At 35.3% G+C, this 24,812-nt stretch overlaps 1 protein-coding gene across 32 annotated transcripts in view; it reads right to left on the reverse strand.

Moving 5' to 3' along the window:
• Positions 1–24,812, reverse strand: part of phldb1b (pleckstrin homology-like domain, family B, member 1b) — a 147,480-nt gene that overhangs the window by 87,543 nt on the left and 35,125 nt on the right. For 16 of the 32 annotated variants that reach the window (XM_073923547.1, XM_073923543.1, XM_073923538.1 and 13 more), the window contains exons 3-4: positions 20,854–20,977; positions 15,483–15,653 (exon numbers count right to left, since the gene is read on the reverse strand). In XM_073923547.1, the coding sequence (XP_073779648.1) occupies positions 15,483–15,653; positions 20,854–20,977 (295 nt within the window). Of the gene's footprint in view, positions 1–12,741; positions 13,075–15,482; positions 15,654–20,853; positions 20,978–24,812 lie in introns of those variants that run through there. The other 16 variants (XM_073923563.1, XM_073923562.1, XM_073923551.1 and 13 more) reach the window with 1 other exon arrangement.

Below are 24,812 nucleotides of genomic sequence, written 5' to 3' on the forward strand. Positions count from 1 at the left end.
CCATCCATCCATCCATCTATCCATCCATCCATCCATGCATCCGTCCATTAATCGGTCCATCCATCGGTCCATCCATCAGTCCATCCATCAGTCCATCCATCCATACATACATACATACATCCACCCATCCATCCATCCATCCATCCATCCATCCATCCATCCATCCATCCATCCATCTATCCATGTATCATCTATCTATCTATCCATCCATCCATCTATCCATCTATCTATCCATCCATCCATCCATGTATCCATAAAAGTCATTGGACCACATTCATCCATTTGTGTTTATCTATCTGACCATCCATCAGTCCAGCAATCGGTCCATCCATCCATCCATCCATCCATGCATCCGTCCATTAATCGGTCCATCCATCAGTCCATCCATCCATACATACATACATACATCCACCCATCCATCCATCCATCCATCCATCCATCCATCCATCCATCAGTCCATCCATCCATCCATGTATCCATCTATCTATCTATCTATCTATCTATCCATCTATCTATCCATCCATCCATCCATCCATCCATCCATGTATCCATAAAAGTCATTGGACCACATTCATCCATTTGTGCTTGTCTATATGTCTGACCAGCCATCAGTCCATCCGTCCTCCATTCGTCCTTCATCCATCCATCCATCCATCCATCCATCCATCCATCCATCCATGACAGTCACACAACAGAACTGAATGCCACTGAATTCACTGTGTATATATAAAAAATGAAAAGTGAAACAGGCTTAAACAAACATTTCCTATAGAACAGAGCAAAAGAGCATTGCATTGCTACCGCTGAGCTTCACTTATCCTTTATGAGGAAAACCAACCAAGTAAGCAGAGCGTGCTAAGCCAAAATGAGCTCCTGACCACAGATCAGACTGCAACTCGATCAATACACAGCAGAAATAAAATCCTTTCTTCAACCGCCCTTACTGTAACATCTAACAGGAAACGATCTAAACTACTAGCACCATTCAGGCCCATTTTAGATCTATATATTCCACCAGGAAGAGTTGCTTTCTTTTATAACATCATTCACAGAAACACAATTCCAGCAGAGAACAACAGGATGTCAAATGCAATGCCTTTGTTTAAGTGAGGCATAAAATGAAGATGTCTGTGTCTAATAGTCATGGCATGCAGGAACATGACTGATAGACTAATAAAGACAAACAGGAGGAAAGAAATTCGCATTGTGTCAAACCGAGAACTGTACAGTAAGTAATAGCACAGAAGTTAATATGATACATACAGTGAATGATTCAAAAGTTGATATGATACACAAACTAAATGAAACAGAAATAGGGTACACACACTGAATGTCTCACGAAGCAGAAATACAGCAGACCACCAACTTGCATTTTTAGCACTTTAGGTGTCAGAAAATAGTCACTGAAAACCCATTTGACTTCCTCAGATTGGCCACTTCACAGCCACAAAGGTTGATGGATTTTCCCACAATGTGAAGTGAAGAGTCTGCTAGCAGATTTATGAAGTGCAGTGATGGAGGGCAATCTAGCAAACACTACACTACAGCCTGCCAGAAAACACACAGAACACACCTATCTCAGCTCCTGTCTCCATTCATTTCAGATCTGCTACCAGTGTCTATTAAAGGTCAGTTGCTATTTAAAACATTCAGATACACCTTTATTTTACAGAACTTTGGAATTAATTGTTATTAATTGTTGACCCTAATTTAATTCAAATCCATTCATTCATCTTCAGAACACAAATTAGAATATTTTAGATGTAATCAGAGAGCTCTTTCATCCTCCACAGCAACGGTCCTGACATCTTTTAAAGTCCGGAAAAGAAAACCACAAACATTTTAAAGCATTCCGTGTGACTTCTGTGGTTCATCTGTAATCATACACCTTTGCACACCAAAAATACTGTAAACATGACTATATTCACATTTCCATCATTTACTACAACCAGTAAAACATATTGCCATTAGAGTCAGCAGTGTAAAATGCATTCATCCTATTGCCTGCAGTGTAAGCCCACCCTAACTTCATGTGAAAAAACAAAAAGGTAAACAAGGTCCTTTTTAGAGTTTATTGTCATCCAAAATGAAGTTCATGGATCTTTATATGATTATAGGTGAACTAATGAAGTCACATGGAATGTTTTGTTCTTGTATTTTTGTGTTCTGCACTGTAAAAAATTTAATGACAAAAAGTTTTTTTTGATTAACTTATATTTAAATAAGTTAATCAGTTTTCAACTAAAGTTACAAATACAAACTTTAACTTATTGTAGTCAGTTTGATTGATGTAAGTTGAAATGAAAGTTAATGTGATTCAACCTAAAAATGTGAGGGCAGCAACAATTTTCTTTACAGTGAGGAGATTAATGAAGGTCACAGGGGATTGGAATGACATGAGCGTGAGTAATTACCACCAGAATTGCATTTTTGGTAGAACTAACCCTTTAAAAGGGATGTTGTTGGAGATCAAGTGCACAAACTGTCCACAGTCACTGATGGTCCTGAGTGAGAAAACTAAATGAGGTAAAATCTAGAGTTAAATATGGACTGTGTTTCCCCTGATGTCTGTTTATAGATGCCTCTCTGTGCCAGTCATTATGGATACTTTTAACACAGATATTTTTGGTGGAGGTCAGAGAGTCGATCCTATATATGATTTCAGCCCTGAGCTGCACTGCCCCTTAGCTCGCTTTCAACGAGGTCCTTTAACCACATTTATTTGATTATTTTGAAAGATAATTTCTGTGAATGTGCAACATTTCTGGTTCATTGAGCAACATGCTGTGGGTAACTAATGCAATCTCACAGCAATTTATAACTTTTTATTTTATGGACAATTGAAGAGTTCAGATGAAAAACCCAGACCTCTTTCCTTGTAAATGAGTATTTTCTATCAGGTTCCTATAATTAGGTGTAGAAGTTTCATTTTATATGTAATAAAAAGGTTATTAGCTAGTAAATAAAATACCTTTTTTCAAAAATGACAATTCTTTGGTTTTTAACAAGGTCAATTTTCTTTTGCATCATAATCAGCAAAATCCAGCAAAAATTTTTTTTTTACAAAACCCTCTAAATCCACCTATTTGGACAAGACAGTGTAATTAGTTGAAAACCACTAAAGATGCAATTTGAAATTACTTTACCAAACGGTAATCACATTACACAAACCACCCAAAATTAAAAATAGATAAATATGTCAAGTAATTGACGGTTCATTTTGCTGTAATAAGCGAGGGGAAAAAGCAAAAGGAAAATGAATGAGTGAAATCTGTCCAGTAAGTGCATTAATCAATAACATTAAAACTGACATTGATTAAATCTTAACAATCTGTTGTCATTTCTGATATTTGGGATTTAGATTTAATGTAAGGAGAGCAATGTAAACATTGCAAACATTGTAAGCTAAGCTTAGTAAATTCAAATAATGTAGTGTAAAAACATTGTGAAACATTAATATCTGTGCATTGTCCATTAATATAAAAGGCTTATGTATTTGTAATATCAAGTAATACAAATAATGTATAGTTTTATACATTATATTTATCCTTAAAAAATATAGCTTACATTAGTAAGTAAAACACAAGGTAGGCCTACTAGGCAAAAAAGGGATGCCTCTCAGACAATTTTAAAAGCTGTCATTCATTCATTCTTCATACATCATACTTCATCATACTTAAGGTCTTGGTCTCTTGTTTATCCTCATAGCATCTACGTAAGATAAAAGAACGGCATCTTAACTTCGTCTTTTGAGAAACGCAGTTGCCGTTTAGTTTCCCAGAGATGGGTTGCAGCTGGAAGGGCATCCGCTGCATAAAAACATATGCTGGGTAAGTTGGCGGTTCATTCCGCTGTGGCGACCCCGGAATAATAAAGGGACAAAGCCGAAAAGGAAATAAATGAATGAATGAATGAATGAATGAATGAATGAGTTGCCGTTTAATGTATAGTAAATCGGACTCATTTGAAGTAGTGTCGCTGTGGAAAAAAACATTATGAATGCATGGTACACTTCCGACTGTACATTGTGTTTTCTTTTTCTTATAATGCACAGGTAGGGGACGTTTTCATTTGCCTTTCTCTGACAGTTGGACAGCCTCATCCAGTTCATCAAACTTCATCTTTTAAAACTGAAATCGAAAGCGGAATAAAAAAACTCTCCTCATGAAAGCCGGAATATCAGCGCGCTGCTACTTTGAAAACATATGATTCGATTCACGCCTTCTGATTGGTTCTCGGGATATAGGGGCTGTTGCTGTCAAAGGCAAGTGGCGTTTAGAGGCTTTTGCCTATAAACAGTAATTTCTGAATGCGCTGACGCTGTGATTTGGATGATTAGAAGCAAATCTATTTGTTGATGATGTACTACGTGCCTAAAGCTTTCACTCAATGTCATTAGCTCATTTTTTGTCGAAAGCTTAGCGTTTAGCAGCTTGTGCATCTGAACTCTTTAATTCTTTTGAATTTGTAAGATCTTATTTGTACAGTTTACTATATTTTAAAGAATGTTGGAAACCGCTAGCCACTGACATCCATAGTAGGAAACACACATACTATAGAAGTCAACTGTTACTGTTTTTCAGTGTTTTGCCAAGTCTGCCAAGGTTATTAAATGATGACTGAATTTTTAATTTTGGGTAAACTATCCCTTTAATAAATTTATATGCTTTGACTCCAATACATTCACTTGCCACTTACATTTATGACTGCAAAAGTGCCAAAAATAACAGTAAGAATAGCTTTGTGAATCAGTTCTGTTGCAATCATCAGCAATCTATCCTGGCAGATAGCTAAAGGACTACAAAGCGACTGGTATATGGACTACAAGTTCCAGTCATGCACCAGCAAACACACACCTGTCCCAGATCACGATTGATTACACTCACACAGCTGGGAGCTGCTCAAAGACTGATTGACTTAGATGGACTTTAAATACAGCACACACACACACACACATACACACACACACACACACACACACATCTCTTGGCTGAGTCTTGTGATCAGTATTGTGAACATTATGACACATTTTTTGGCTTGTTTTGCCGTGTTAGACCCTTGCCTTGTTATATTGTTTACACCTGTCTGCCTTCTGACCACTCACCTAATATTTGACTATGACTCTGGATTTCCTGTGTACATTTGCTTGCCCCTGTTTTGATCGTTGCTTGCTTAACCATTCTTGTTAATAAACCTGCATTTGGATCTGCACTCCCTTGTAAGCATCCCTTAAGATTACATTAGCAATATCCGCTTCACCAATTAATCTTTCGAACAATTTAGCACTTTTTTGTGAAAGGTATCAAAATGGTGGTTTATTATAGTTGTCTACAGTATATGCTCAAATTATATTGTGGCTTGTTCAAACTACTTACTTAAATGAGCTGAAACATCACAATTCTAGAGATTTTATTAGGACAACTTAATTGTTTTATGTTCAGTCCACTCAAATGTGTGTTGGGACAACATGAATGAATTGTGTGGAACCCTTCATTTTTATAGTGTATATTTTAGCTGCTACTGTAAATATATCTATGCTTTTTTTTGCTGTCTGACGCCACATTTTTTGATCAATTTTATTTTTTAAATGACTGAAATCCCTATGCAAAGATGTCTGAATAAGATAAATTATGCTGATAATAATAATAATAAAATTTATCATCATAATTATTATCATCATCATCATGATTTATACTTTAGTATATTTCATTCATTTTATACAAAGACAAACTAATTGTTCAATAACTGTATTTTTGCTATACATATCTTTCATAGAAGTACAACCCAAAGAAAGTGAACATCAACTAGAGAATTTAAGGAATCATAGACTAGATTTTAATTTATATATATATATATATATATATATATATATATATATATATATATATATATATATATATATATATATATATATATATATATATATATATTTGCTTAATGTTCGTTTATCATAGTAAATATCCTAAATTCTTGATTACTGCTGCACATCTGGAGCCACTCTGGAGAACCACAAAAATATTGCACAAAAAGCATGAAGGATGCTAATGACTCATTTTTATAATTATAATAAGACACATTTTCTAGAACAGCGTGGTCTTCTCTGAAGAGGAAAACTGTTAAATAACCTTTCCTTGTCATAAATGTACATCTCAGCACAGCATGACTAAGAGCTGTTTTGTAATCATATTCATGAGGCCATTTGCAAAAAGACAGGCCTTGCTGATTAATGGCAAAGAGTGAATGTGGAAAGCACAGTGGGAGAGTGTCTGTTGGCCACGCAGAGCCCGTCTCCTACACATTCATCACACAGATTGATTCTTACAGCAGCCACAACTCTACTCATTCAAGAAAGTACACGTGCATCCAGGCCACAACACATGACAGGTCAGAAAATAAATGACGTGGCAGTGTTTTTATTTATTTACTTTTAATAATATCCATTATTATTTGTTTACATCTTATATGTTTATAAAGAGAATATGATACTCTAGAAAATGTTAGAATTAGTTCTCCAGATTTGTACGTTAGGGAAAAATATTAAACAAAAATGTAAAAAAGAGAAAAAAATCAAGAGAAACAAAATATATATCGAAAATTTTGTAGTTTGTCAATTTTCTTTGCAACATTTCTCAAGAATACATTCATTCATTTTATTTTACGCTTAGTCCCTTTATTAATCAGGAGTTGCCACAGCGTAATGAACGGCCAACTTATCCAGCATATGTTTTACGCAGCGAATGCCCTTCCAGATGTACACACACGCACACACACACACTCACACACACAATTTAGCTTACCTAATTCACCTATACCACATGTCATTTGGCTGTGGGGGAAATCGAAGCACCCATAGGAAACCCACATGAAACTCCACACAAAAACGTCAACTGACCTAGCCGGGGCTCAAACCAGTGACCCTCTTGCTTTGAGGCGATTGTGCTACCCACTGCGTCATGCCCTTCTCATGAATTTAAATGTATTATTATGACTAATAATATTAAATATATGAGCAATATCACACTCGTAGCAGTGCAATATGGCTGTATATCGGCACTGGTGGGAGTCGAGGCTGCAGGCCGAGTGCCTTAGTGCCCCCAACAGTGCCGATATACAGCCATATCGCACTGCTACGAGTGTGATATTGTGTTTATACAACAGTTTGACGGCATAATTGTGTATATATAAACAAAATCAAACATGGAGAGTCTCAAAAACCCTTTTGTATGAGGAACTACTTTCTTCCGGATTCAAATCATAAGCTGACAGTTAAACAGTTGAGCAAGCACCTTTTAAACTTTAGATCTGTAGTGTCTGCTTTTTGCTGGCTGTATGTGGGCGGAGTAATACACAAAGGGTAAAGAGGCTGTAGGAGTTCTGATATTGCAGAATATCGCACGGCTATCAGCCAATCAGATCTGAGAACCTGACAGAACTGTTGTATAAATCTGTTTAATTGTTTAAATCTTACAAAATATATTACATATTCACTGTGAAATAGATATGCTGAAGTCAGAATTATTCGCCCCCCTTTAAAATCTTTTTCATTTTTCAAATATTTCCCAAATGATGTCTAACAAAGCAAGGAAATTTTCACAGTATGTCTGATAATATTTTTTCTTCTAGAAAAAGTCTTATTTGTTTTATTTCAGCTAAAATAAAAGCAGTTTTTGATAAAAAAAAAAACATTTTGAAATTATTAGCCCCTTTAAGCTATATTTGTTTTTGATAGTCAACAGAACAAACCAAAGTTATACAATAACTTGCCTAATTACCCTAACCTGCCTAGTTAACCTAATTAACCTAGTTAAGCCTTTAAATGTCACTTTAAGCTGTATAATAGTGTCTTGAAAAATTTCTAGTTTAATATTATTTACTGTCATCATGGCAAAGATAAAATAAATCAGTTATTAGAAATTAGTTATTAAAACTATTATGTTTAGAAATGTGTGTAAAAAATCTTCTCTGTTAAACAGAAAAAAAAAAATCAAGGGGCCCCCCAAAATTATCGTTATTACTATTATGACAATTATTAATATTATTATAATTAATAGTAGTAATAAAAAAATGCCTTTAGTAATAATTGTATTTGAAACTACATACAATAAGTCTTAAATAAATAAATGCTGCCTTGCCTTGATGAACAGAATAATTTTATTTAAATTATTAAATAAAAATAATTATTAAAATTAGAACATTTCAAACAGCCATAAATTAAGCATAAGTTTACAGCTTTTGTTTAATGAGTTTTATGCTTATGTTTTGACTTACAGTTAGGGTTATGTGCTTCTATATCATGGTTATCCAACTGTCCCCTATGATTAAGGCATAATTTTCAGTTTTAGGTATAGAGGTAGTGATTAGGTATGGATTACATTTTTCAAACAGCAATGATTTTCCAGAATCAACATAGATGTTAGTCCAGGATCGTATCCTGCTTGGTAAAATCACACCAACCCTATAGGTTAGGGCCTCTGAGACTTTATTTATATGTAATGCAACCTGTTGGACAGTTGAAGGACCATATACACTTTATAAAGATTTCTAAAACATCAGTCATTTACCTTTAGGGTGTTTACAAGAAAAGTACCAGCTTTCAAAAATAAGTTGATCTGATCTCTTCATTTAACAAATGAAACCAACACAAAACAGCTGACCTTCTCTACAGTAAAACCCAGTGCTTCATTTCTGAGAGTGGAAAGGGTTCAGATCTCTTCTAAAAGAAACAGCAGTGACTCAGAGATACAGCAAAATATCTCAGCCAGTTCTGGATTGGACTGCACATAAAGTTTGCTTGTTTTTGACAGAATTATTTACTCCAGTTGTCATATCGTACAGATCTGCCTCCTGCACACTCAGAGAGAATAAGAGTACTGGATCTGCATCAAACCCATTGCATAAATCATGGAATTATTGTTTAGATCTCAATAAAGCTGGCAGGACATGCAATACCATGAGTCACGGGTCCCAAAACCATTCCAGCTGAGAACACAGGAGACACAAGACGTCAAGACGCAGATGCCAAAAAGAAAGCAGAACGGTAGCCATGGTTTTAGGTTTTATTGCGCCTGGAAAGGTCAAAAACTAAAGCAAACTTCTCTTTCATTCTAACCTTTACCCAATTCCACACATACCAGAAACCATGTGACCCAAAGCCATAAATCTTGCAGCTTATGTGCAGCAAAAATTGAGCATTTATATGATTTATCTCATTGTTCACATGACCAAAGTGTTTAATCTCACGTGAAGGCTGTGAAAATGCAACTTATGTCTTTCAAAACATGCGAGAACTAGATGGTACCGCAGCAGATGGTTTTACATTTTAGCTTAGATGTGACACTAAAGTGTTGGGCCGTTACTATTACTAATTACTCATGCTGCTTTCAAAAGTAATATCATTTATTTATTTATTACTTAAAGTGAACAGTATACAGTTTATTATATTTACTATTAACTCACACCCCCGAATATTAGTCATTGAATTCTTTCTACTCCACAATATTTGGGTGTGTTTACAGTTTAACTTCACGTTTTCCACTAAATTATGAGATGTGCGAAGGAAGTTTCTAGCATTGACATGCATTTAAATCACTGGAATGTTGGAGATTCATCACTCCTGTTACGTGTTCGTAACCCTTTATACAAATGAGAAAGAACCAAATCTCCTACCACAGCTATGCTGATGACACTCTACTTAGCCTTAAGCTGGATTTATACTTTTGCCTGGCGGCGCATCGCACACCTCCGCTGACTGCGCGCGCACCTCGCCAAATATACAAGGCTTTTATACTCGCCGCGTTCGCTGTTGTGATATTCTTTAAAACAACAGGGGACAGTCAAAATAAACTGATCGTAAAGACAGATGGATAAACAGAGAAATAGGTTTCCGGAACTACGTTATATCATTAATATCATTAAACAAATTATTTTGATTGTTTTTATAAATTATTTTAATGATTATAAAGATTTTTATAACCATTCAAGATTTTTTGTAATCAAACTTTAATGCATCACTTGCTTTTGTTTATATCTTTACCTATTAAAGTTTATTAAAATATTAATAAAAAGGGAAACATGAGTTGCTCTACAAATATATTTTATTATGGCATGAATAAAAGCAAAAAAAAAAAAGTAGACTTACTAAATAAAGTACAGAGGTTTTTTTAGATTTAGCCCGCTCCGCAATTCACACAGTACTGTCTGACTAGTTTCTGTCCTATACTTATGCTAAAAAGTTAATAATGCTCCAAAATTCCTGTCCATTATCACCAGTTAAGCCTATAAAAACAGGCCATCGGTAAATTGTAAACCGAATCAAATATTCCTTTTCCAGTTATCAAACAAATAATCTGTTCCTTAATTATATTTTTGTAACTATTAAATTATTTTAAATTAAAAATTGTTTACATCAGTGTAAAACCCTTGACTGGTGGAAAAACCTATTTCTGTAATTGTGTACCTGGGTCTCCACTTTTGCCATGACCTCTTTTGGTTTTAACAAACTTATCTTTCAGGTTTTTCCAAACCTTTTAACAAAAATGTTCTTTCCCACGGCTGTTGCAATTTCTAGCCAAGAATTATTGACCATCTGGTTATCTCTATGATCACAGATCATAAAGATGTCTGTACAGTCTTACTGTTTCAGACTAAATCTCTTCAGAGTGTTTCATAATTAACTCAAATCAAATGCGGCGCCGTGCGCACTTTGCTCGATTCTCAAAAAATGCCGTATGCACCACCAGTCGAAATCATGTCGCGCGCACAAAATAGAACATCCGCAAACTCCGCAATGACGCCAGCGAACAAGCAGACGCGCCAATAACTGTATTATATCCACCTCATATATGGCCAAAATTCGAACAGACAAATTGTTTGGTTTTATAAACATTAGATGATGGTTTAAGTTGAGTTTGCAGCTTTTTAGATTATCTCCATGCAAATAACTATATATTATGTTTATATGTTTATTATCTGTTTTATTAACTATTTATTATATTTACACACATACACTATGGTAAATTTTAGCATAGGAAACCGGAGCACCTGGAGGAAACCAATGCGAACGTGGGGAGAACATGCAAACTCCACACAGAAATGCCAACTGACCCAGGCAAACCAGCAACCTTCTTCCTGTGAGGCAAACGTGCTACCCACTGAGCCACCGTGTCACCCCCAATAAAAATATACTTTCAACAATTTGTTGGTAATTTTCATGTGATTTAGCTTATTATCAAAAAAATAATCAATGTTTACATGGGAAATCCTAAGTAGGTGTCGAGGTTAGCTTATTAGCGTATTGTAAAACTACTTTATAATAACTGCCTTATTGCTTGATTAAAAATTTACATTGTGTTACAAATAGTTTTTAAAAACCCTTGATGCTAATTCAATTCAATGTATGTTTTCGGTAGAATCAAATAGATGTTTTGTCATTTTCTAAATAGTCTTGGTAATAAGTAATGATGATTAGCTCCATTATAAAAAGTAACTATTCTAGTACTTATTACACTACAAAACAAACTGTAATACGTACAGTGTGAGAAAAGTAATATTCTCACTATTATGTGCTATAAGTAATGCGCTACACGAACTGTGAGGTATGAATATCGTGACGACATGGTACTTAAGGAGAATAAAGAGGAGAAATCCCCTTATCTTTCCGCCAGCTATTCCAGAGGGGTTGCCAGTATACATTGAGGACAAATAAAAGCTTGTGTGGATAGTCAGACTGAGCAAACTGTGTGTGGAGAATGAGGAAGGGCTGCATAGAAACAGGATTAGCAGCACTCTTGGGTCACATTGACCAGGAATAGAAGTGTAACACTATACACACACTCATACCACTGCCAACATGCAAGAGAAGACCTATCTGCAAGGTTTGAACCTGTTTATTGTGGGCAACACATATGTGCATACACAAACTTTAATATTAATATATGTTTGTCTCTTTATACTTCGCTATATTTTGATCACTGATGCTAACTGCAGTGTTTATTTAATAAAAATGAATACACAGTAATTTTGTAAATTGTTATATATGTGTGTGTGGTGACACTTTAGTTTAGGGAGCAAGTCCAACTATTAACTTGTGATTTATAACTTGCCTAATATTACGATTTTTTCTGTTTATTAGTACTTATTTTACATGATCCTATTCTACATCTTTAATCTTCCCTAATACCTAAAGCCAACTACAACTTTAATAACTGATAATAAGCTCCAAGTTAGTAGTTTAGTGCCCTTAAAGTCTAATGGTTTGTTAATAGTGTGGGTTGTACCTTAAAACAAAGTGTGAAACACTATTTCACACAATTTTGCATATTAAAAATTATTGTTCAGCTTAGCATGCTCGTTGAAAATATGTTGGGTTGTTTCAACCCAAATTTGGGTCAAATATGGACAAACCCATTCATTGTTGTTAGAGATTTCCTTTAAAATTAGTAAACAATTAAACAGTTGACCCAAATTTGATCTGATACATGGTTTTTATTATATTATTTCTATGTATACTACACATTTTTGTTAGAAAAAAACTAAATTATTATTGTCTTTTTGTCACTTTTAATAAATATAACAAGGCCTTTATGAAAGAAAGTATAAATATCATTCAAATGCATGTTAATACAGCAACAAATACAACATTGCAAATGCAACTTCTCTAATAACATATATAGCAATTCACTATTTAATAAATAATTGCAGCAGTGTTTGCTTTTTGGAATATGATGGTCGCCATTCGCTTACTTTTAAATCCAAATGGTCATCTTCCCAACCCATCTGCAGGTAAACTTCCTATCTGTCTCTTTAAATAGGAAAGCACATGGCTCTATATCCCAGCTGCAGCGTGCAGAGACTCACTGTCTTGCTTTGTCGTGGTAAATCCTTTGTTCACAGGGTCTCCGTTAATTATTCCCCATGCAGATTTGAACAGATTTCTTTATCGCTAACTTAGAGATGTCTACTCTCCGCAGTCATAGCTTCCTCTGTGATCCATAAATATCTCCGGTGATAGAAATACAATCCTGTCCACCGAACGGCAGCCCAGAGGTGCAGTCAGAATTGTATGTGAGCTCCAATGAAGTCATTGAACCCTGGTGATGGGTGGTAAAGTTGAACAGCTGTCTCCGTCACTGCTGCATCTAATTTCCCTCTCAGATAAGAGATGTGGAGAAGGAGGAGGTGTAATTGCTCACCCCTGAGTCACGGCTACCAATCTCTGCATGTCAAGGGGGGTTAAGAGGGGGGTTTCTCTTTCAGTTGCTGCGTTTAACATTCCTTCCACAGGTCCCCTGCTCTTTTATGAGGCTTCCCGCAGAAGATAAAGTGTGTGTTTTATTCTGATGGTTGGATTGAATATTTCAGAGCGAATGTGTTGGACAAAAGTGAAACACTAGAAGCTCAAACAATGAAGATTAGCCCAAACACACCCCTCCCCCACACCTGTTTGGTCTAATTGTTCCCTCAGACAAAAGACACAGAGGAGGAGCATACTTTCTTTGGCTTTGGCTGCATTGATTCCCTTTCATTCAAATAGCAAAGAAATTTTACACTTCATGTAAGACACTACACGCGGTTTTTATCCCATGCGATGGCAAATTTGAAACTTGGGGCTATTTTGATGCTAAGTGATGATTGGTGGAAAGAACACATCTAAAACACACATTTGCAGTATGATTTTAAAAAATGACCCAAAAACAAATTCAGTAGCCAGACTAAGACGGATATATTTTATTATTTCTTTGTCTTAGAATAAAAATCGGAAAATGAGTTGTATACAAACTTAAATTGTGATATTAATATAAACGTAGAGTTTTTCTGAAAAAGAAAATGTAAGAACGGAAAGGAAAAATTCAGATTTGCGAGATATAAACTCAGAATTCTGAGTGAGGATAAGCCAGAACGGCGAGATATAAACTTAAATGTGCATATGTCTATGCTTTCTCCCAATTCTGACTTTCCTCTGGAAATGTATTTAATTAGATAATGCCTCTTTTGTGCATAACAATTGAGAAAATATAATACAAAGTATTTTTTATGGACAGAATTTCAAAGCGCAGCCTTGGGCTGGAGAGGGTCCGGTTCAAGGACAACAAGATCTCATCTCTTTTATTCTCAGACGATGTTGTTCTGTTGGCTTCATCGAACATGAACCTTCAGCATGCTCTGGGGCAGTTTGCTGCAGAGTTTGACACAGCTGGGATGAGAACCAGCACCTCCAAGTCTCCAAGTCTATGGTGGTCCACCGGAAAAAGGCCATCTCCAGGTTGGAGGAAAGTCCTTACCCCAGGTTTAAGAATCTTGGGGTTTTGTTCATGAGTGAGGTAAGGATGCAAAGTGAGATTGACAGGCAGATTGGTGCAGCGGCAGCAATAATGCGGTCAATGTACCTATCCGTTGTGGTAAAGAAGGAGCTGAGCCGAAAAGCAAAGCTTTCGATTTACCAGAAAAAAATGATCATGAGCTTTGGGTCATGACTGAAAGGACAAAATCTCAGATACAAGCGGTCGAAATGAGTTTCCTTTGCCGGGTGGCAGGACGTGCCCTTATAGATAGGGTGAGGAGCTCTGTCATCTGAGAAGAGCTCAAAGTGGAGCCGCTACTCTTACACATCAAGAGAAATCAGATAAGGTGGGTTAAGCATCTAATGCTTCCTGGATGCCTACCTAGGGAGGTGTTCCAGGCATGTCCCACTGGGAGGAGGCCTCTGGGAAGACCCAGGACACGCTGGAGGGACTATGTCTCTCGGCTGGCCTGGGAATGCCACGGGATTCCCCCGGAGGAGCTGGAGAAAGTGTCTGGGGAGAGAGAAGACTGGGGTTCTCTCCTAAGACTGCTGCCCCCATGACCCGGCCCAGGAAAAGTGTTGAAAATTAATGAATTATTAATAATTCAAAGTATGTCTGGAAGGGGTGACGTGGTGACGCAGTGGGTAGTGTTGTCGCCTCACAGCAAGTAGGTCACTGGTTCGAGCCTCGGCTTGGTCAGTAGGCGTTTCTGTGTGGAGTTTGCATGTTCTCCCCACGTTCGCATGGGTTTCCTTCGGGTGCTCCGGTTTCCCCCACAGTCCAAAGACAAGACATGAGGTATAGGTAAATTAGGTAGGCTACATTGTCTGTAGTGTATGAGTGTGAACGAGTGTGTATGGATGTTTTCCAGAGATGGGTTGCAGCTGGAAGGGCATTCACTGCTCAGTCAAATGTTTTATAAGTGAAAATGTAAGTTTCTGGTAGAACGTCCCATACACAATTTATTCATGCATGTAATGTTTTAGTTTCATTTCATTACAAACTTTCTAACAACCCACTCAATTCTGAATGGACAAAATCAAATCCCAACCTTCTGTACATTTATTTTTGTATGACAAGCTGTTTTACTCTGATATACGCCACAATAGAGAAGAAAAGACCATTGCAATTTCATTTCCCTTGATTTTTGACCGGTGCTGATCATAAAGTAATGACAAAGAAATAAGACTGGAAGTGTACCTTGAGAGAGTCGCACAGGTTTGTTGACCGGCAGTCCGTCCATGCTGCACTGGTTTCCACAGGGGTGAAGTGTGATGATTCCAGCCCTGTTCTCAATAAAGCAGTGCTGAGCTGCGACCCCGGGGCCCTGTATGCTGATGTCCATGGCTCCATGACCCACAGTCGTCTTCCCTACAACAAACAAACACCACAGGATGTTGATTTCAAAGACTGTTTACTCTCAGACAGCATGCAATAGCTGAACTTTCTGGGTGAAAATCACTCAGGTGAAGAGTGGAAAAGAACTGCTCATCAAGCTGAAAACAGCTGTTGTAGAAACCAACATGCAGTTTTTTTCAGGATTCTTTGATTAATACATGTAATAAAAAAAAGCTTTAATTGTAATTGCAATTATTTAACATGATCATTTACAGAATTTATGGGCAACTTCCATTCATTTAAAGCTTCCTTGATGAGTAAAACATTTACTTCCTTTAAAAATGTTACTGATCCTAAAGCTTTGGAAATAAACATAAACCACTCCAATGTAAATGATGTGAATATTTATCTATATTTATATCTAAAGTTTTTATCTATACATTTTTATATAAATTACTAACTTGGCATAATGTCCACATCAACCAGTTTTACCATTTTAATTAAGTGCAAGTTATTAAAGAGATAAAACCACCAGAAAGAGCTTAATATCAATATAATAGGGCTGCACAATATTGAAAAAAGCTACATTTTTTTATGATGTATATTGTGATATTGAATATTTCATTTCACTTGATAAAATGAATATGTCTATTTAGAAAGAACTCATAATTTTTCGATAAATTGGAATGATTTTGTACAGGAGTGCATCTACAGGTGAAGTCAGAATTATTTGCCCCCCTTTGAATTATTATTATTATTTTTAATATTTCCCAAATGATGTTTAACAAAGCAAGGACATTTTCATAGTATGTCTGATATTTTTACTTCCGGAGAAAGTCTTATTTGTTTTATTTCGACTGGAATAAAAGCAAACGTTTTTATTTTTTTTAAATCCATTTTAAGGACAAAATTATTAGCCCCATTTAAGCTATTTTTTTTCCGATAGTCTACAGAACAAACCATTGTTATACAATAGCCTAATTACCCTAACCTGCCTACTTGTTAATCTAATTGACCTAGTTAAGCCTTTAAATGTCAATAAGCTGTATAGAAGTGTCTTAAAAAATATCTAGTAAAATATTACTTACTGTCATCATGGCAAAGATAAAATAAATCAGTTATAAGAAATGATTATTAAAATTATTGGTTATTATTGGTTATTAAAACTATTATGTTTAGAAATATATTGAAAACATTTTCTCTCCCTTAAACAGAAAATAGGGAAAAAATAAACAGGGAGGCTAATAATTCTAACTTCAGCTGTACATAAAATATAATATAATATAAACCAACCACAAACATTAAGAGATATAGTAGAGCAACAATACTGAACAAATAGAACATACAGTGCTATAAGATTTTCTGGAAGTCTAGCAATATTTAGTCTCACAAATTTAAAAATCAAATGTAAAATAACACCCATATGCTTATATATCTTATATATAGACATAAATGTAATTAATTTTCCTTAGACAATGAATTAAACATGTAATTCATTATGCCTGAATATTTTTAAAGTATAGTAAAAAATGTTAAAAACACACACAAATAATAAATGTTTTGGTAACTTTACGGTTAAACGTAGCAAAAACTTGCTTTTCAAATTCTATTGAATAATAATAGATTCAACATTGCACTTCCTGCGATGTGACTATTGTGGACGCCCAAATTGCAATATCGATAATGAAACAATATATTGTGCAGCCCTAAAAAATAAGATGCGTAATATGATTAAAAGTAAATATTATTTGTAAACAGAAAACTAATCCTGTGAATCAGGTTCAGTCAAGTTTAATCCAGCTAAAAATGGTAAATTAAGAAATATATAAATATACTGTATATAAAGATCTAATGACGACTTGCAAGATCTAAAAATGTGTACATTTTTAACAAAACACAATGCATAATCTAAAATGTATTTGAAATTTCACTATGGTGGACAAGGTCACAGACATAATTACAAACGTATAATAAGATCGCATAATTATAACAATATTTTTATCATACACTGTAAAAATGTTCCACATAATCGATTTTGTGTTGGGACAACATGAAGGAATTGTGAACTGAACAGCAAACAATTAAGTTGTCACAAAAAACAAACTCAACTATTGTGTTGTAAGTAGTTTCAACAAATAGCAAACGTCATTTTTTGTGTGTAATAATGTTGGATATAATAAACAGGCATTCAAAACAAAAATAAAAAGACTAGTAAGAGCGTATAATGATGTTTTAAGAGAAGGATGTGCCAAAATTGTGACTTTAAAACATCATCAGCATGTATCATTTACCATCTTCCAGAGCTTTGCCTATAATGTTAAACAAAACTGAACCTAAATGGCTGATGCGGCCCTGCTTTTCGTCACTGAAAAGAAACACATTCCTCCAGCCGCTTCACCCTCGTCTGTTATCAGGCATGCGATAACGGCCTGTGACCTGACAGGACCCCCAAAAGTAATAAGAATACAGACACCAATATAAATTAAATAAACTCTTCTCCCTTGCCCCTTTCATAAGGTAAATTCTCAAAGGTCATTCTTCATGGTAATTGCCAGTGTCTCTGAGAACTTCAAGCAGATGAAAAGTGATAAAGAAGACAGTGCTGCGAAAGGCTGGTCAGTATCAGAGAAAGTTAGTGGTGGGGGGTTTGTGAAAAGGGGCTTTCTCTAATGAAGACATGCTTTTAAAGGCCCCACACTGCTAAGGCTCAGGATCAGGTTATTGGCTTTTCAATCAGGTGGGAGAGCAGATCTGACCATCTGTGTACATTGGTATTATTTAAGGGTTTTTGTGTCACACACAATACCACTACTAGATTCTATTTTAAGATACTTTCTGCTGTTTGTAAAGATAAAGATGTGTTTGAGACAGCTCATGTACACTTAGGCCGTACTCACACTAGGTACAGTTGCCTCGAACCGGGCCAAAGCCTGCTTGTCCTCCCTCCCGTCTCCCCTGACGGCCCGCACTTACACCATATCGGGCCTCGGCACGCTTACGTCATCGCTGCTGTGCCGTTCAGTGAGAAGCGCTCTCTCACTCAGCAGCACAGTGGAGATTTCTCTAGTTATATCGTTTCAGTCGTTTGTTATGCAGTGACATGCAGTCAAATATTTCGCCAAACAGTCCTTAGGGATGCGGTGACACGCAGTCAGATATTTCGCTGAACAGATCCGCCACTTTTGCCGCTCATAAACAATCATAAAGCTCTCGTGCTGCAGGATTGAGGAGGTCTGCTGAAGCCGCGCAGCTGTCGTGCTGTGAGGAGTTCTCGTCTTTAATAAACTACGGCAGTTTGCGTTCACTGAACAGTTATAAGAATGATTAATAAATCCATATGAAACAGCCCCTTAAAAGTCACGTCTCGCTTTCAGTTTCGGGCTTTGGTGCGTTTTGCACTCACACACAAGCGTACCGTGCCGAAGCCCAAGTGAAACGCGCTCAGGCACACCTCTTCCAACCGGGGCCAGGGCCGGCCAAGTGAACCGTGCTTGAGCCCGATTCAGCACACTCACACTTCTCAAACGATCCGGGAAACGGGCCTGGGCACGGTACGGATGGCATAGTGTGAGTAGGCCCTTAATTGTCCTGTTTACATCTGGTATAAAGATGTGGGTTCTCCTTTAGACCTGTTTTTTGCAGGGGAGTTGAAGGTCTATGAGCTTCTTTTGATAGTAATATTGCAAATTAATATGCACAATTTTCATATGAATCTTGAAGAAAATAGTGTAAAAACAATACTGAAAGCAGCAGCTTTTGTGTTTGCCTTGCTAGTTACAGAACTAGAGTGAATGCTGTGAGATTGGACAATCAGGACTTAAGAACAATGTGCTTTTTATTTTTTTGCTTCAAACCAAATTTACAATTTTAGATGGCAAAGTGTAAATGCCATCTGTTTGGTCCACTTCAACAAACTACAAAATACCCAAGACATGTCACTAGTATAGCTTTGAATTGGGAAAATTGTAACCATCAATATGGCAAATGAAGTCATGCCTTCTAGTACAGTAGCCAATCATCGCTTGATATAGACTGGCATTTCTCTGGGAGAGGGGGTCGGACCAGACATGTGTTCTTTATGACAGTTTCTGCAATGGTTATTAATCCTCTGGGGGTTAACAAACCACTGGAACCTCAGAGAATACTTGAGAAATGAGAACTATTTTTACACAAAGCTTGAAATCTCGACTTTAAAACAAACCAAATTCACTTGAAAACAAATGTTTTTGGGTTTGTAATCTATATGAAACATACGAACATCACATGACAGTGACTACAACAAGTAAACAAAGAGGCCACTGTCATTTCGGGAGGAGATCAACCACGTTATTATTTACTTCAGAAGACCATCATGATCAGACGAGGCATTAATTAAAGGATTTTCCAGGTGGTCAGAAATGTGGCTAGTTTTTAAGAGTTCGTACAATTTCAGTGACATGAAAACGTATGATTTTAAAAGGGTGTAGCCCCAATTCCCACCCCTAAACCTAACCATTGATTGGGATTAGTAAATCATTTTAAAATATACAGATGAGATTGTATAAATGAATTCAAATTAGCCCTTGCTATTAGCATTGTTCATTCAACATTCATTTGTGATTTGTGCAGTTGAACTTATTGCATATGCATCTGTAGGAGTCTGCCTTTCAGAATGAAATATTATAGGAGGAGAGTACACTAAGAAATAAATTGGTAATTTGTAACCTCATTTAATTATAACACACATTACCACTTATTTTAGGCAAAAGTAACCCAAGAGCGGAGATGACCTTGTGAATCAAACTAGTCCGTAACACAATTAATTGGTGCAGATTAAACCAATTAATCTCAATCACTTCATTTGGAAAATCACAATTTTCTTTTAGCTACTGCAGTTCAAACTTTAGAACAACATTAATGTTTTTTTGTTATTATTTAACATATGGAATGGGTACGTACAAAGAGCTAGCATTATCACAGAGTTACGGTTCATTGTGTAAAATAAGTAAGTAAAGCTGCTAACACCCAAAGCATGAGGCTTACATTGTTCAAGAATTGTGTTGTTTCAGCTTATTTTAAACAAGTAGTTTGATCAAGCAACAAACGTTTATGCATAGTGGAAATGAGCTGCTTTGCCTATGTTCTCCATGGTGTTGTCAGTAGATCCCTTGCAAACTCTCAGAATGGTCCTATATGGAATTGCGCTCTCAAGCTAATTTGCCCTTTTTAGTAAATCAGACCCTGATCATCTTACCTTCAGGCAGGGGTAAGAGGGTGATGGCTGTACTGAGACGCCCACTTCCCAGACTGACTAAATGGGGGCGCTCTGCTTGAACCTTCAGTGCCTTCCCAGTCTCAATAAGATCCAGTGGAGTACTCTAAAAAAAAGCAAAGAATTACATAAAAATGGTTTCATTATAGTCTCATCTCATCACCATAGAAACATTTCCATTACACACACACCTCAAAATCTCAGCAAATGTAGTGGGTCATTGAAAAACATTATTTTGAATACAGTGTGTCATTTGGAACTCTTCCGATTTCTGATGACTGATTTTCACATAGAAAATGTGGCTTAAGTATTTAGATGCAGCATTTTTTAATGGGAAGCACAAAATGAGTTATTTAGCAAAATACCCCAGCTGCTCCTTTTTAATACAAATACAAGAAAATCTGAAGCATTGATGGCTGACCAGTTTGACTAATTACAGATACTCACATACAAGGAATTGTACTTTGTGCTTTTGCTTTTACTTGAGTATATTTTTAGTGCTGTTTTGATGTGCAGCACTATCTTCCTTCAAATTGCAGTCATTAATTTAAATGTTTGTTTTTCTTGTCTACTGTGTAAGGCCCCGTTTTCACGAATAAGTTTTAAAATGCTCAAGTTTTGCTACGGTAACGCCATCCATCCACACTACGCTGGGGTTTTCGAATCGTCGAAAACAGAGCATTTTGAAAACGCTGAATAGGTGGTTTTCATTCTAAAACGCTGCTGTTCCGTCTTAGTAAAGATGGGGGAAAATGGAGACATCTGAAAACGGAGGCGGCGCTGCAGACATTTACCTCTCTGATTGGGGCTTTTTCCTCAATATTAAGTAGCCTACACGAAGTTCAGTCCTGCATCCTCTCCTTGTAAGTTCAGACTTCGCAAGTTTGATATGGAAAACAAACTCCCGAGGACAAGTTGGGTACATTTTCAAAGGGAACAGTGTACTTTATAACATCATTCACATCACCCTGGCTTTGTTGTTTCACTTTCTTAACAATAAAATGAAAACATGATATGAGGAACTGCTATTTTCATTTTGATATTAGCAACTTAACAGAAAGCAGAAATGTTAAGGCATCATGTAGCTACATATTTATATGAGTGTCATCTTCCCTATACATATTTATTATAACAAAACAGAGCCATAACATCACTGCCTCCTTTCATTTTCACTGAAAATATGAAACATACCCTCTCTTTTGCTGAATATCAGTTTTTATAATCAATAATGGCCATTATATAAGTATAACGTACAATACATTTATATAATTTAGGAAATGAAGGCAAACAATCAGTCAATATACAGTATGTATGTGGTTACATTAATTATTAACTTATCTTTGTGCTCAGCCAAAACATGTTACCTGAGAACAAGTAATAGATTCATTAAAAGACCAAAGTCGGGGAATATGTCGTTAAATATAGACAACAAGATGAATTCAATATCACGTTTACTAAATATACTGAGATTAGCACCAACGGTAGATCCTTGATGAGCAGTCTGACATGCACACCTCTCATGTGGGTAGATATGCTGCAGCGCATGCCAGAGTGTGTGTGTGTGTGTGTGTGTGTGTGTGTGTGTGTGTGTGTGTGTGTGTGTGTGTGTGTGTGTGTGTGTGTGTGTGTGTGTGTGGTCACGTGATGTGCATTTTCAGCGGTTTAATGTAGACGCAGAGTTGTTCAATCCAAATCGTGCACAGAAAAATTGCTTTATGGAGTAGGAAAGCCTTCAAAATGTTCAAGAAAACACACAATTATTAAAAGCAATGACTAAGACTGTTTAGACTGTACATCACTGATGAGAAGATGAAGAATGCTGACTGTATGATGACTGAAATTCTCAAATGGCTGTAACAATAACTAGATGCACGTTTTTAAATAAATACACAACTAGCATGTGTTTTATTAGTTCTGCATGAACTTGGTTTGTGGCACCAACTGCTGGACACTTGTAGCTTGTTAGTCAGGGTTCAAAGTCATGACCTAAGCATTAACATATCGTCACAGCTAGATTTTTGCCCCTTGGGGTTACACAAATTTCCCTCCGCATGTAAAAACATTAACCTGCTTCCTGTTTGCTTATTATAGGTGTAAAGTATATGCTAATCTAATGTGTTCTCACATTAAATGAATCTTATTTTAAATTTTATTATCTCACAAGTTTATTGTCCATGAATGGCAAACAATTGAAACTAAAAAAAAATGTCACTGATGTACCGTAAGCTTTAGTTTTAATTCAGGGTATGAGGTGGAAGAATTTTCACAGCATAATATTCACTACACGCTACTCTTGAGTACTTTTTAAAGGGCTACATTTTACTCACACTTTGAGTAGGATTTAAAACATGTACTTTGACTCGACTCAAACGTAGGGGCAAGTAATAGTATTTTATACTTAAAGGTCCCATGAAGTGCTTTACAATGTTCATTTTTATTCGATGTTTGACATAATCTCAACCGAAATGCGAAAAGATTGTGGAACATAGTTTAGTTTTTTCCCCTTTTTTAAAAACAGCCAATAGTGTTTTGCTTTATCACCACTCTGTTAGTGAGAGTGGTTGAGATTAAGTGCATCAAATGAAAAGCAAATGAGAAGTGTATTGAAGGGGGCGGGGCATGTCAGATACTAGAGAGCATTTGATTGGTTATAATTAGATGAGAAGCTGAAGTATGAGTACACATTAATTAAACCGTTGATATTTTGGTTTGACCTGTATCATTATTTAAACATTCCCCCTACCTTTGCACATTCTTTTAGTTTAAAAGAAATTATTTGTTATTACTCAGAATCAAATAAATCCAAAGAATTCATCTTTAACTTTATCTTGGTTGGAAACATTTTTAAACATAAACAAAAATGCAAGTCTTTAATCTCTACTTTTTGACATTTTCTGAATGAAGTTGACTCACTGCTCAAATCTTTCCGTATGTGTAAAAACAAAAAATGTGCCAGATTCTTGGTATCAAATGAAGAACTGTTTTCTATTGACTCTGATTTCAGTTAGATAGCTTTTCTTTAATGTTCTTAATTTTATTTGTTTTCATACACCTTTATACAATTGCAATTTACTCACCCCTTTCTTTTGTTTTGTTAGTCTTTTTTCTGTCTGCAACTAATATAGCTTGTATTTTCTTTCTTTTGTATCTCTCTTGTATTGATCTCTTGATTATGGCTTTCATAAATTTTCATTCTTGAATAAAAAAAATAATAAAATAAATAAAAATACTAGTAATAATAATAAAATAATACTAATATAATAATAATAAGAAGAAGAAGAAGAAGAAGAAGAAATTAATAATAATAATGTAATAAAAATAATAATAATAATAATAAGAAGAAGAAGAAGAAGAAGAAGAAGAAGAAGAAGAAGAAGAACAACAACAACAACAACAACAATAATAATAATAAAGTAATAATAATAATAAATTAATAATAATGTAATAATAATATCATCATCAACAACAACAACAACAACAACAACAACAACAATAATAATAATATAAAATAATAATAATAACAAATAATAATATAATAATAATAATAATGATAATAATAATAATAATAACAACAACAATAATAACAATAATAATAAAGTAATAATAATATAATAATAACAACAACAACAACAATAATAATAATAACAATAACAATGTAATAATAATAATAATTTAATAATAATAATGTAATAATAATATTGTAATAATAATAATGATGATTATAAGAAGAAAAAGAACAACAACAATAATAATAATAATAATAATAATAATAATAATAATAATAATAATGTAATAATAATATAATTAAAATAATAACAATGATAATAATAATGTTATAATAATGATAATAATGTAATAATAACAACAACAACAACAACAATAATAATGTAATGAAAATAATAACAGTGATAATAATAATAATAATAATAATAATAATAATA

This window comes from Danio rerio, chromosome 15, assembly GCF_049306965.1.
Source record: "Danio rerio strain Tuebingen ecotype United States chromosome 15, GRCz12tu, whole genome shotgun sequence".
Taxonomy (NCBI): Eukaryota; Metazoa; Chordata; class Actinopteri; order Cypriniformes; family Danionidae; genus Danio; species Danio rerio.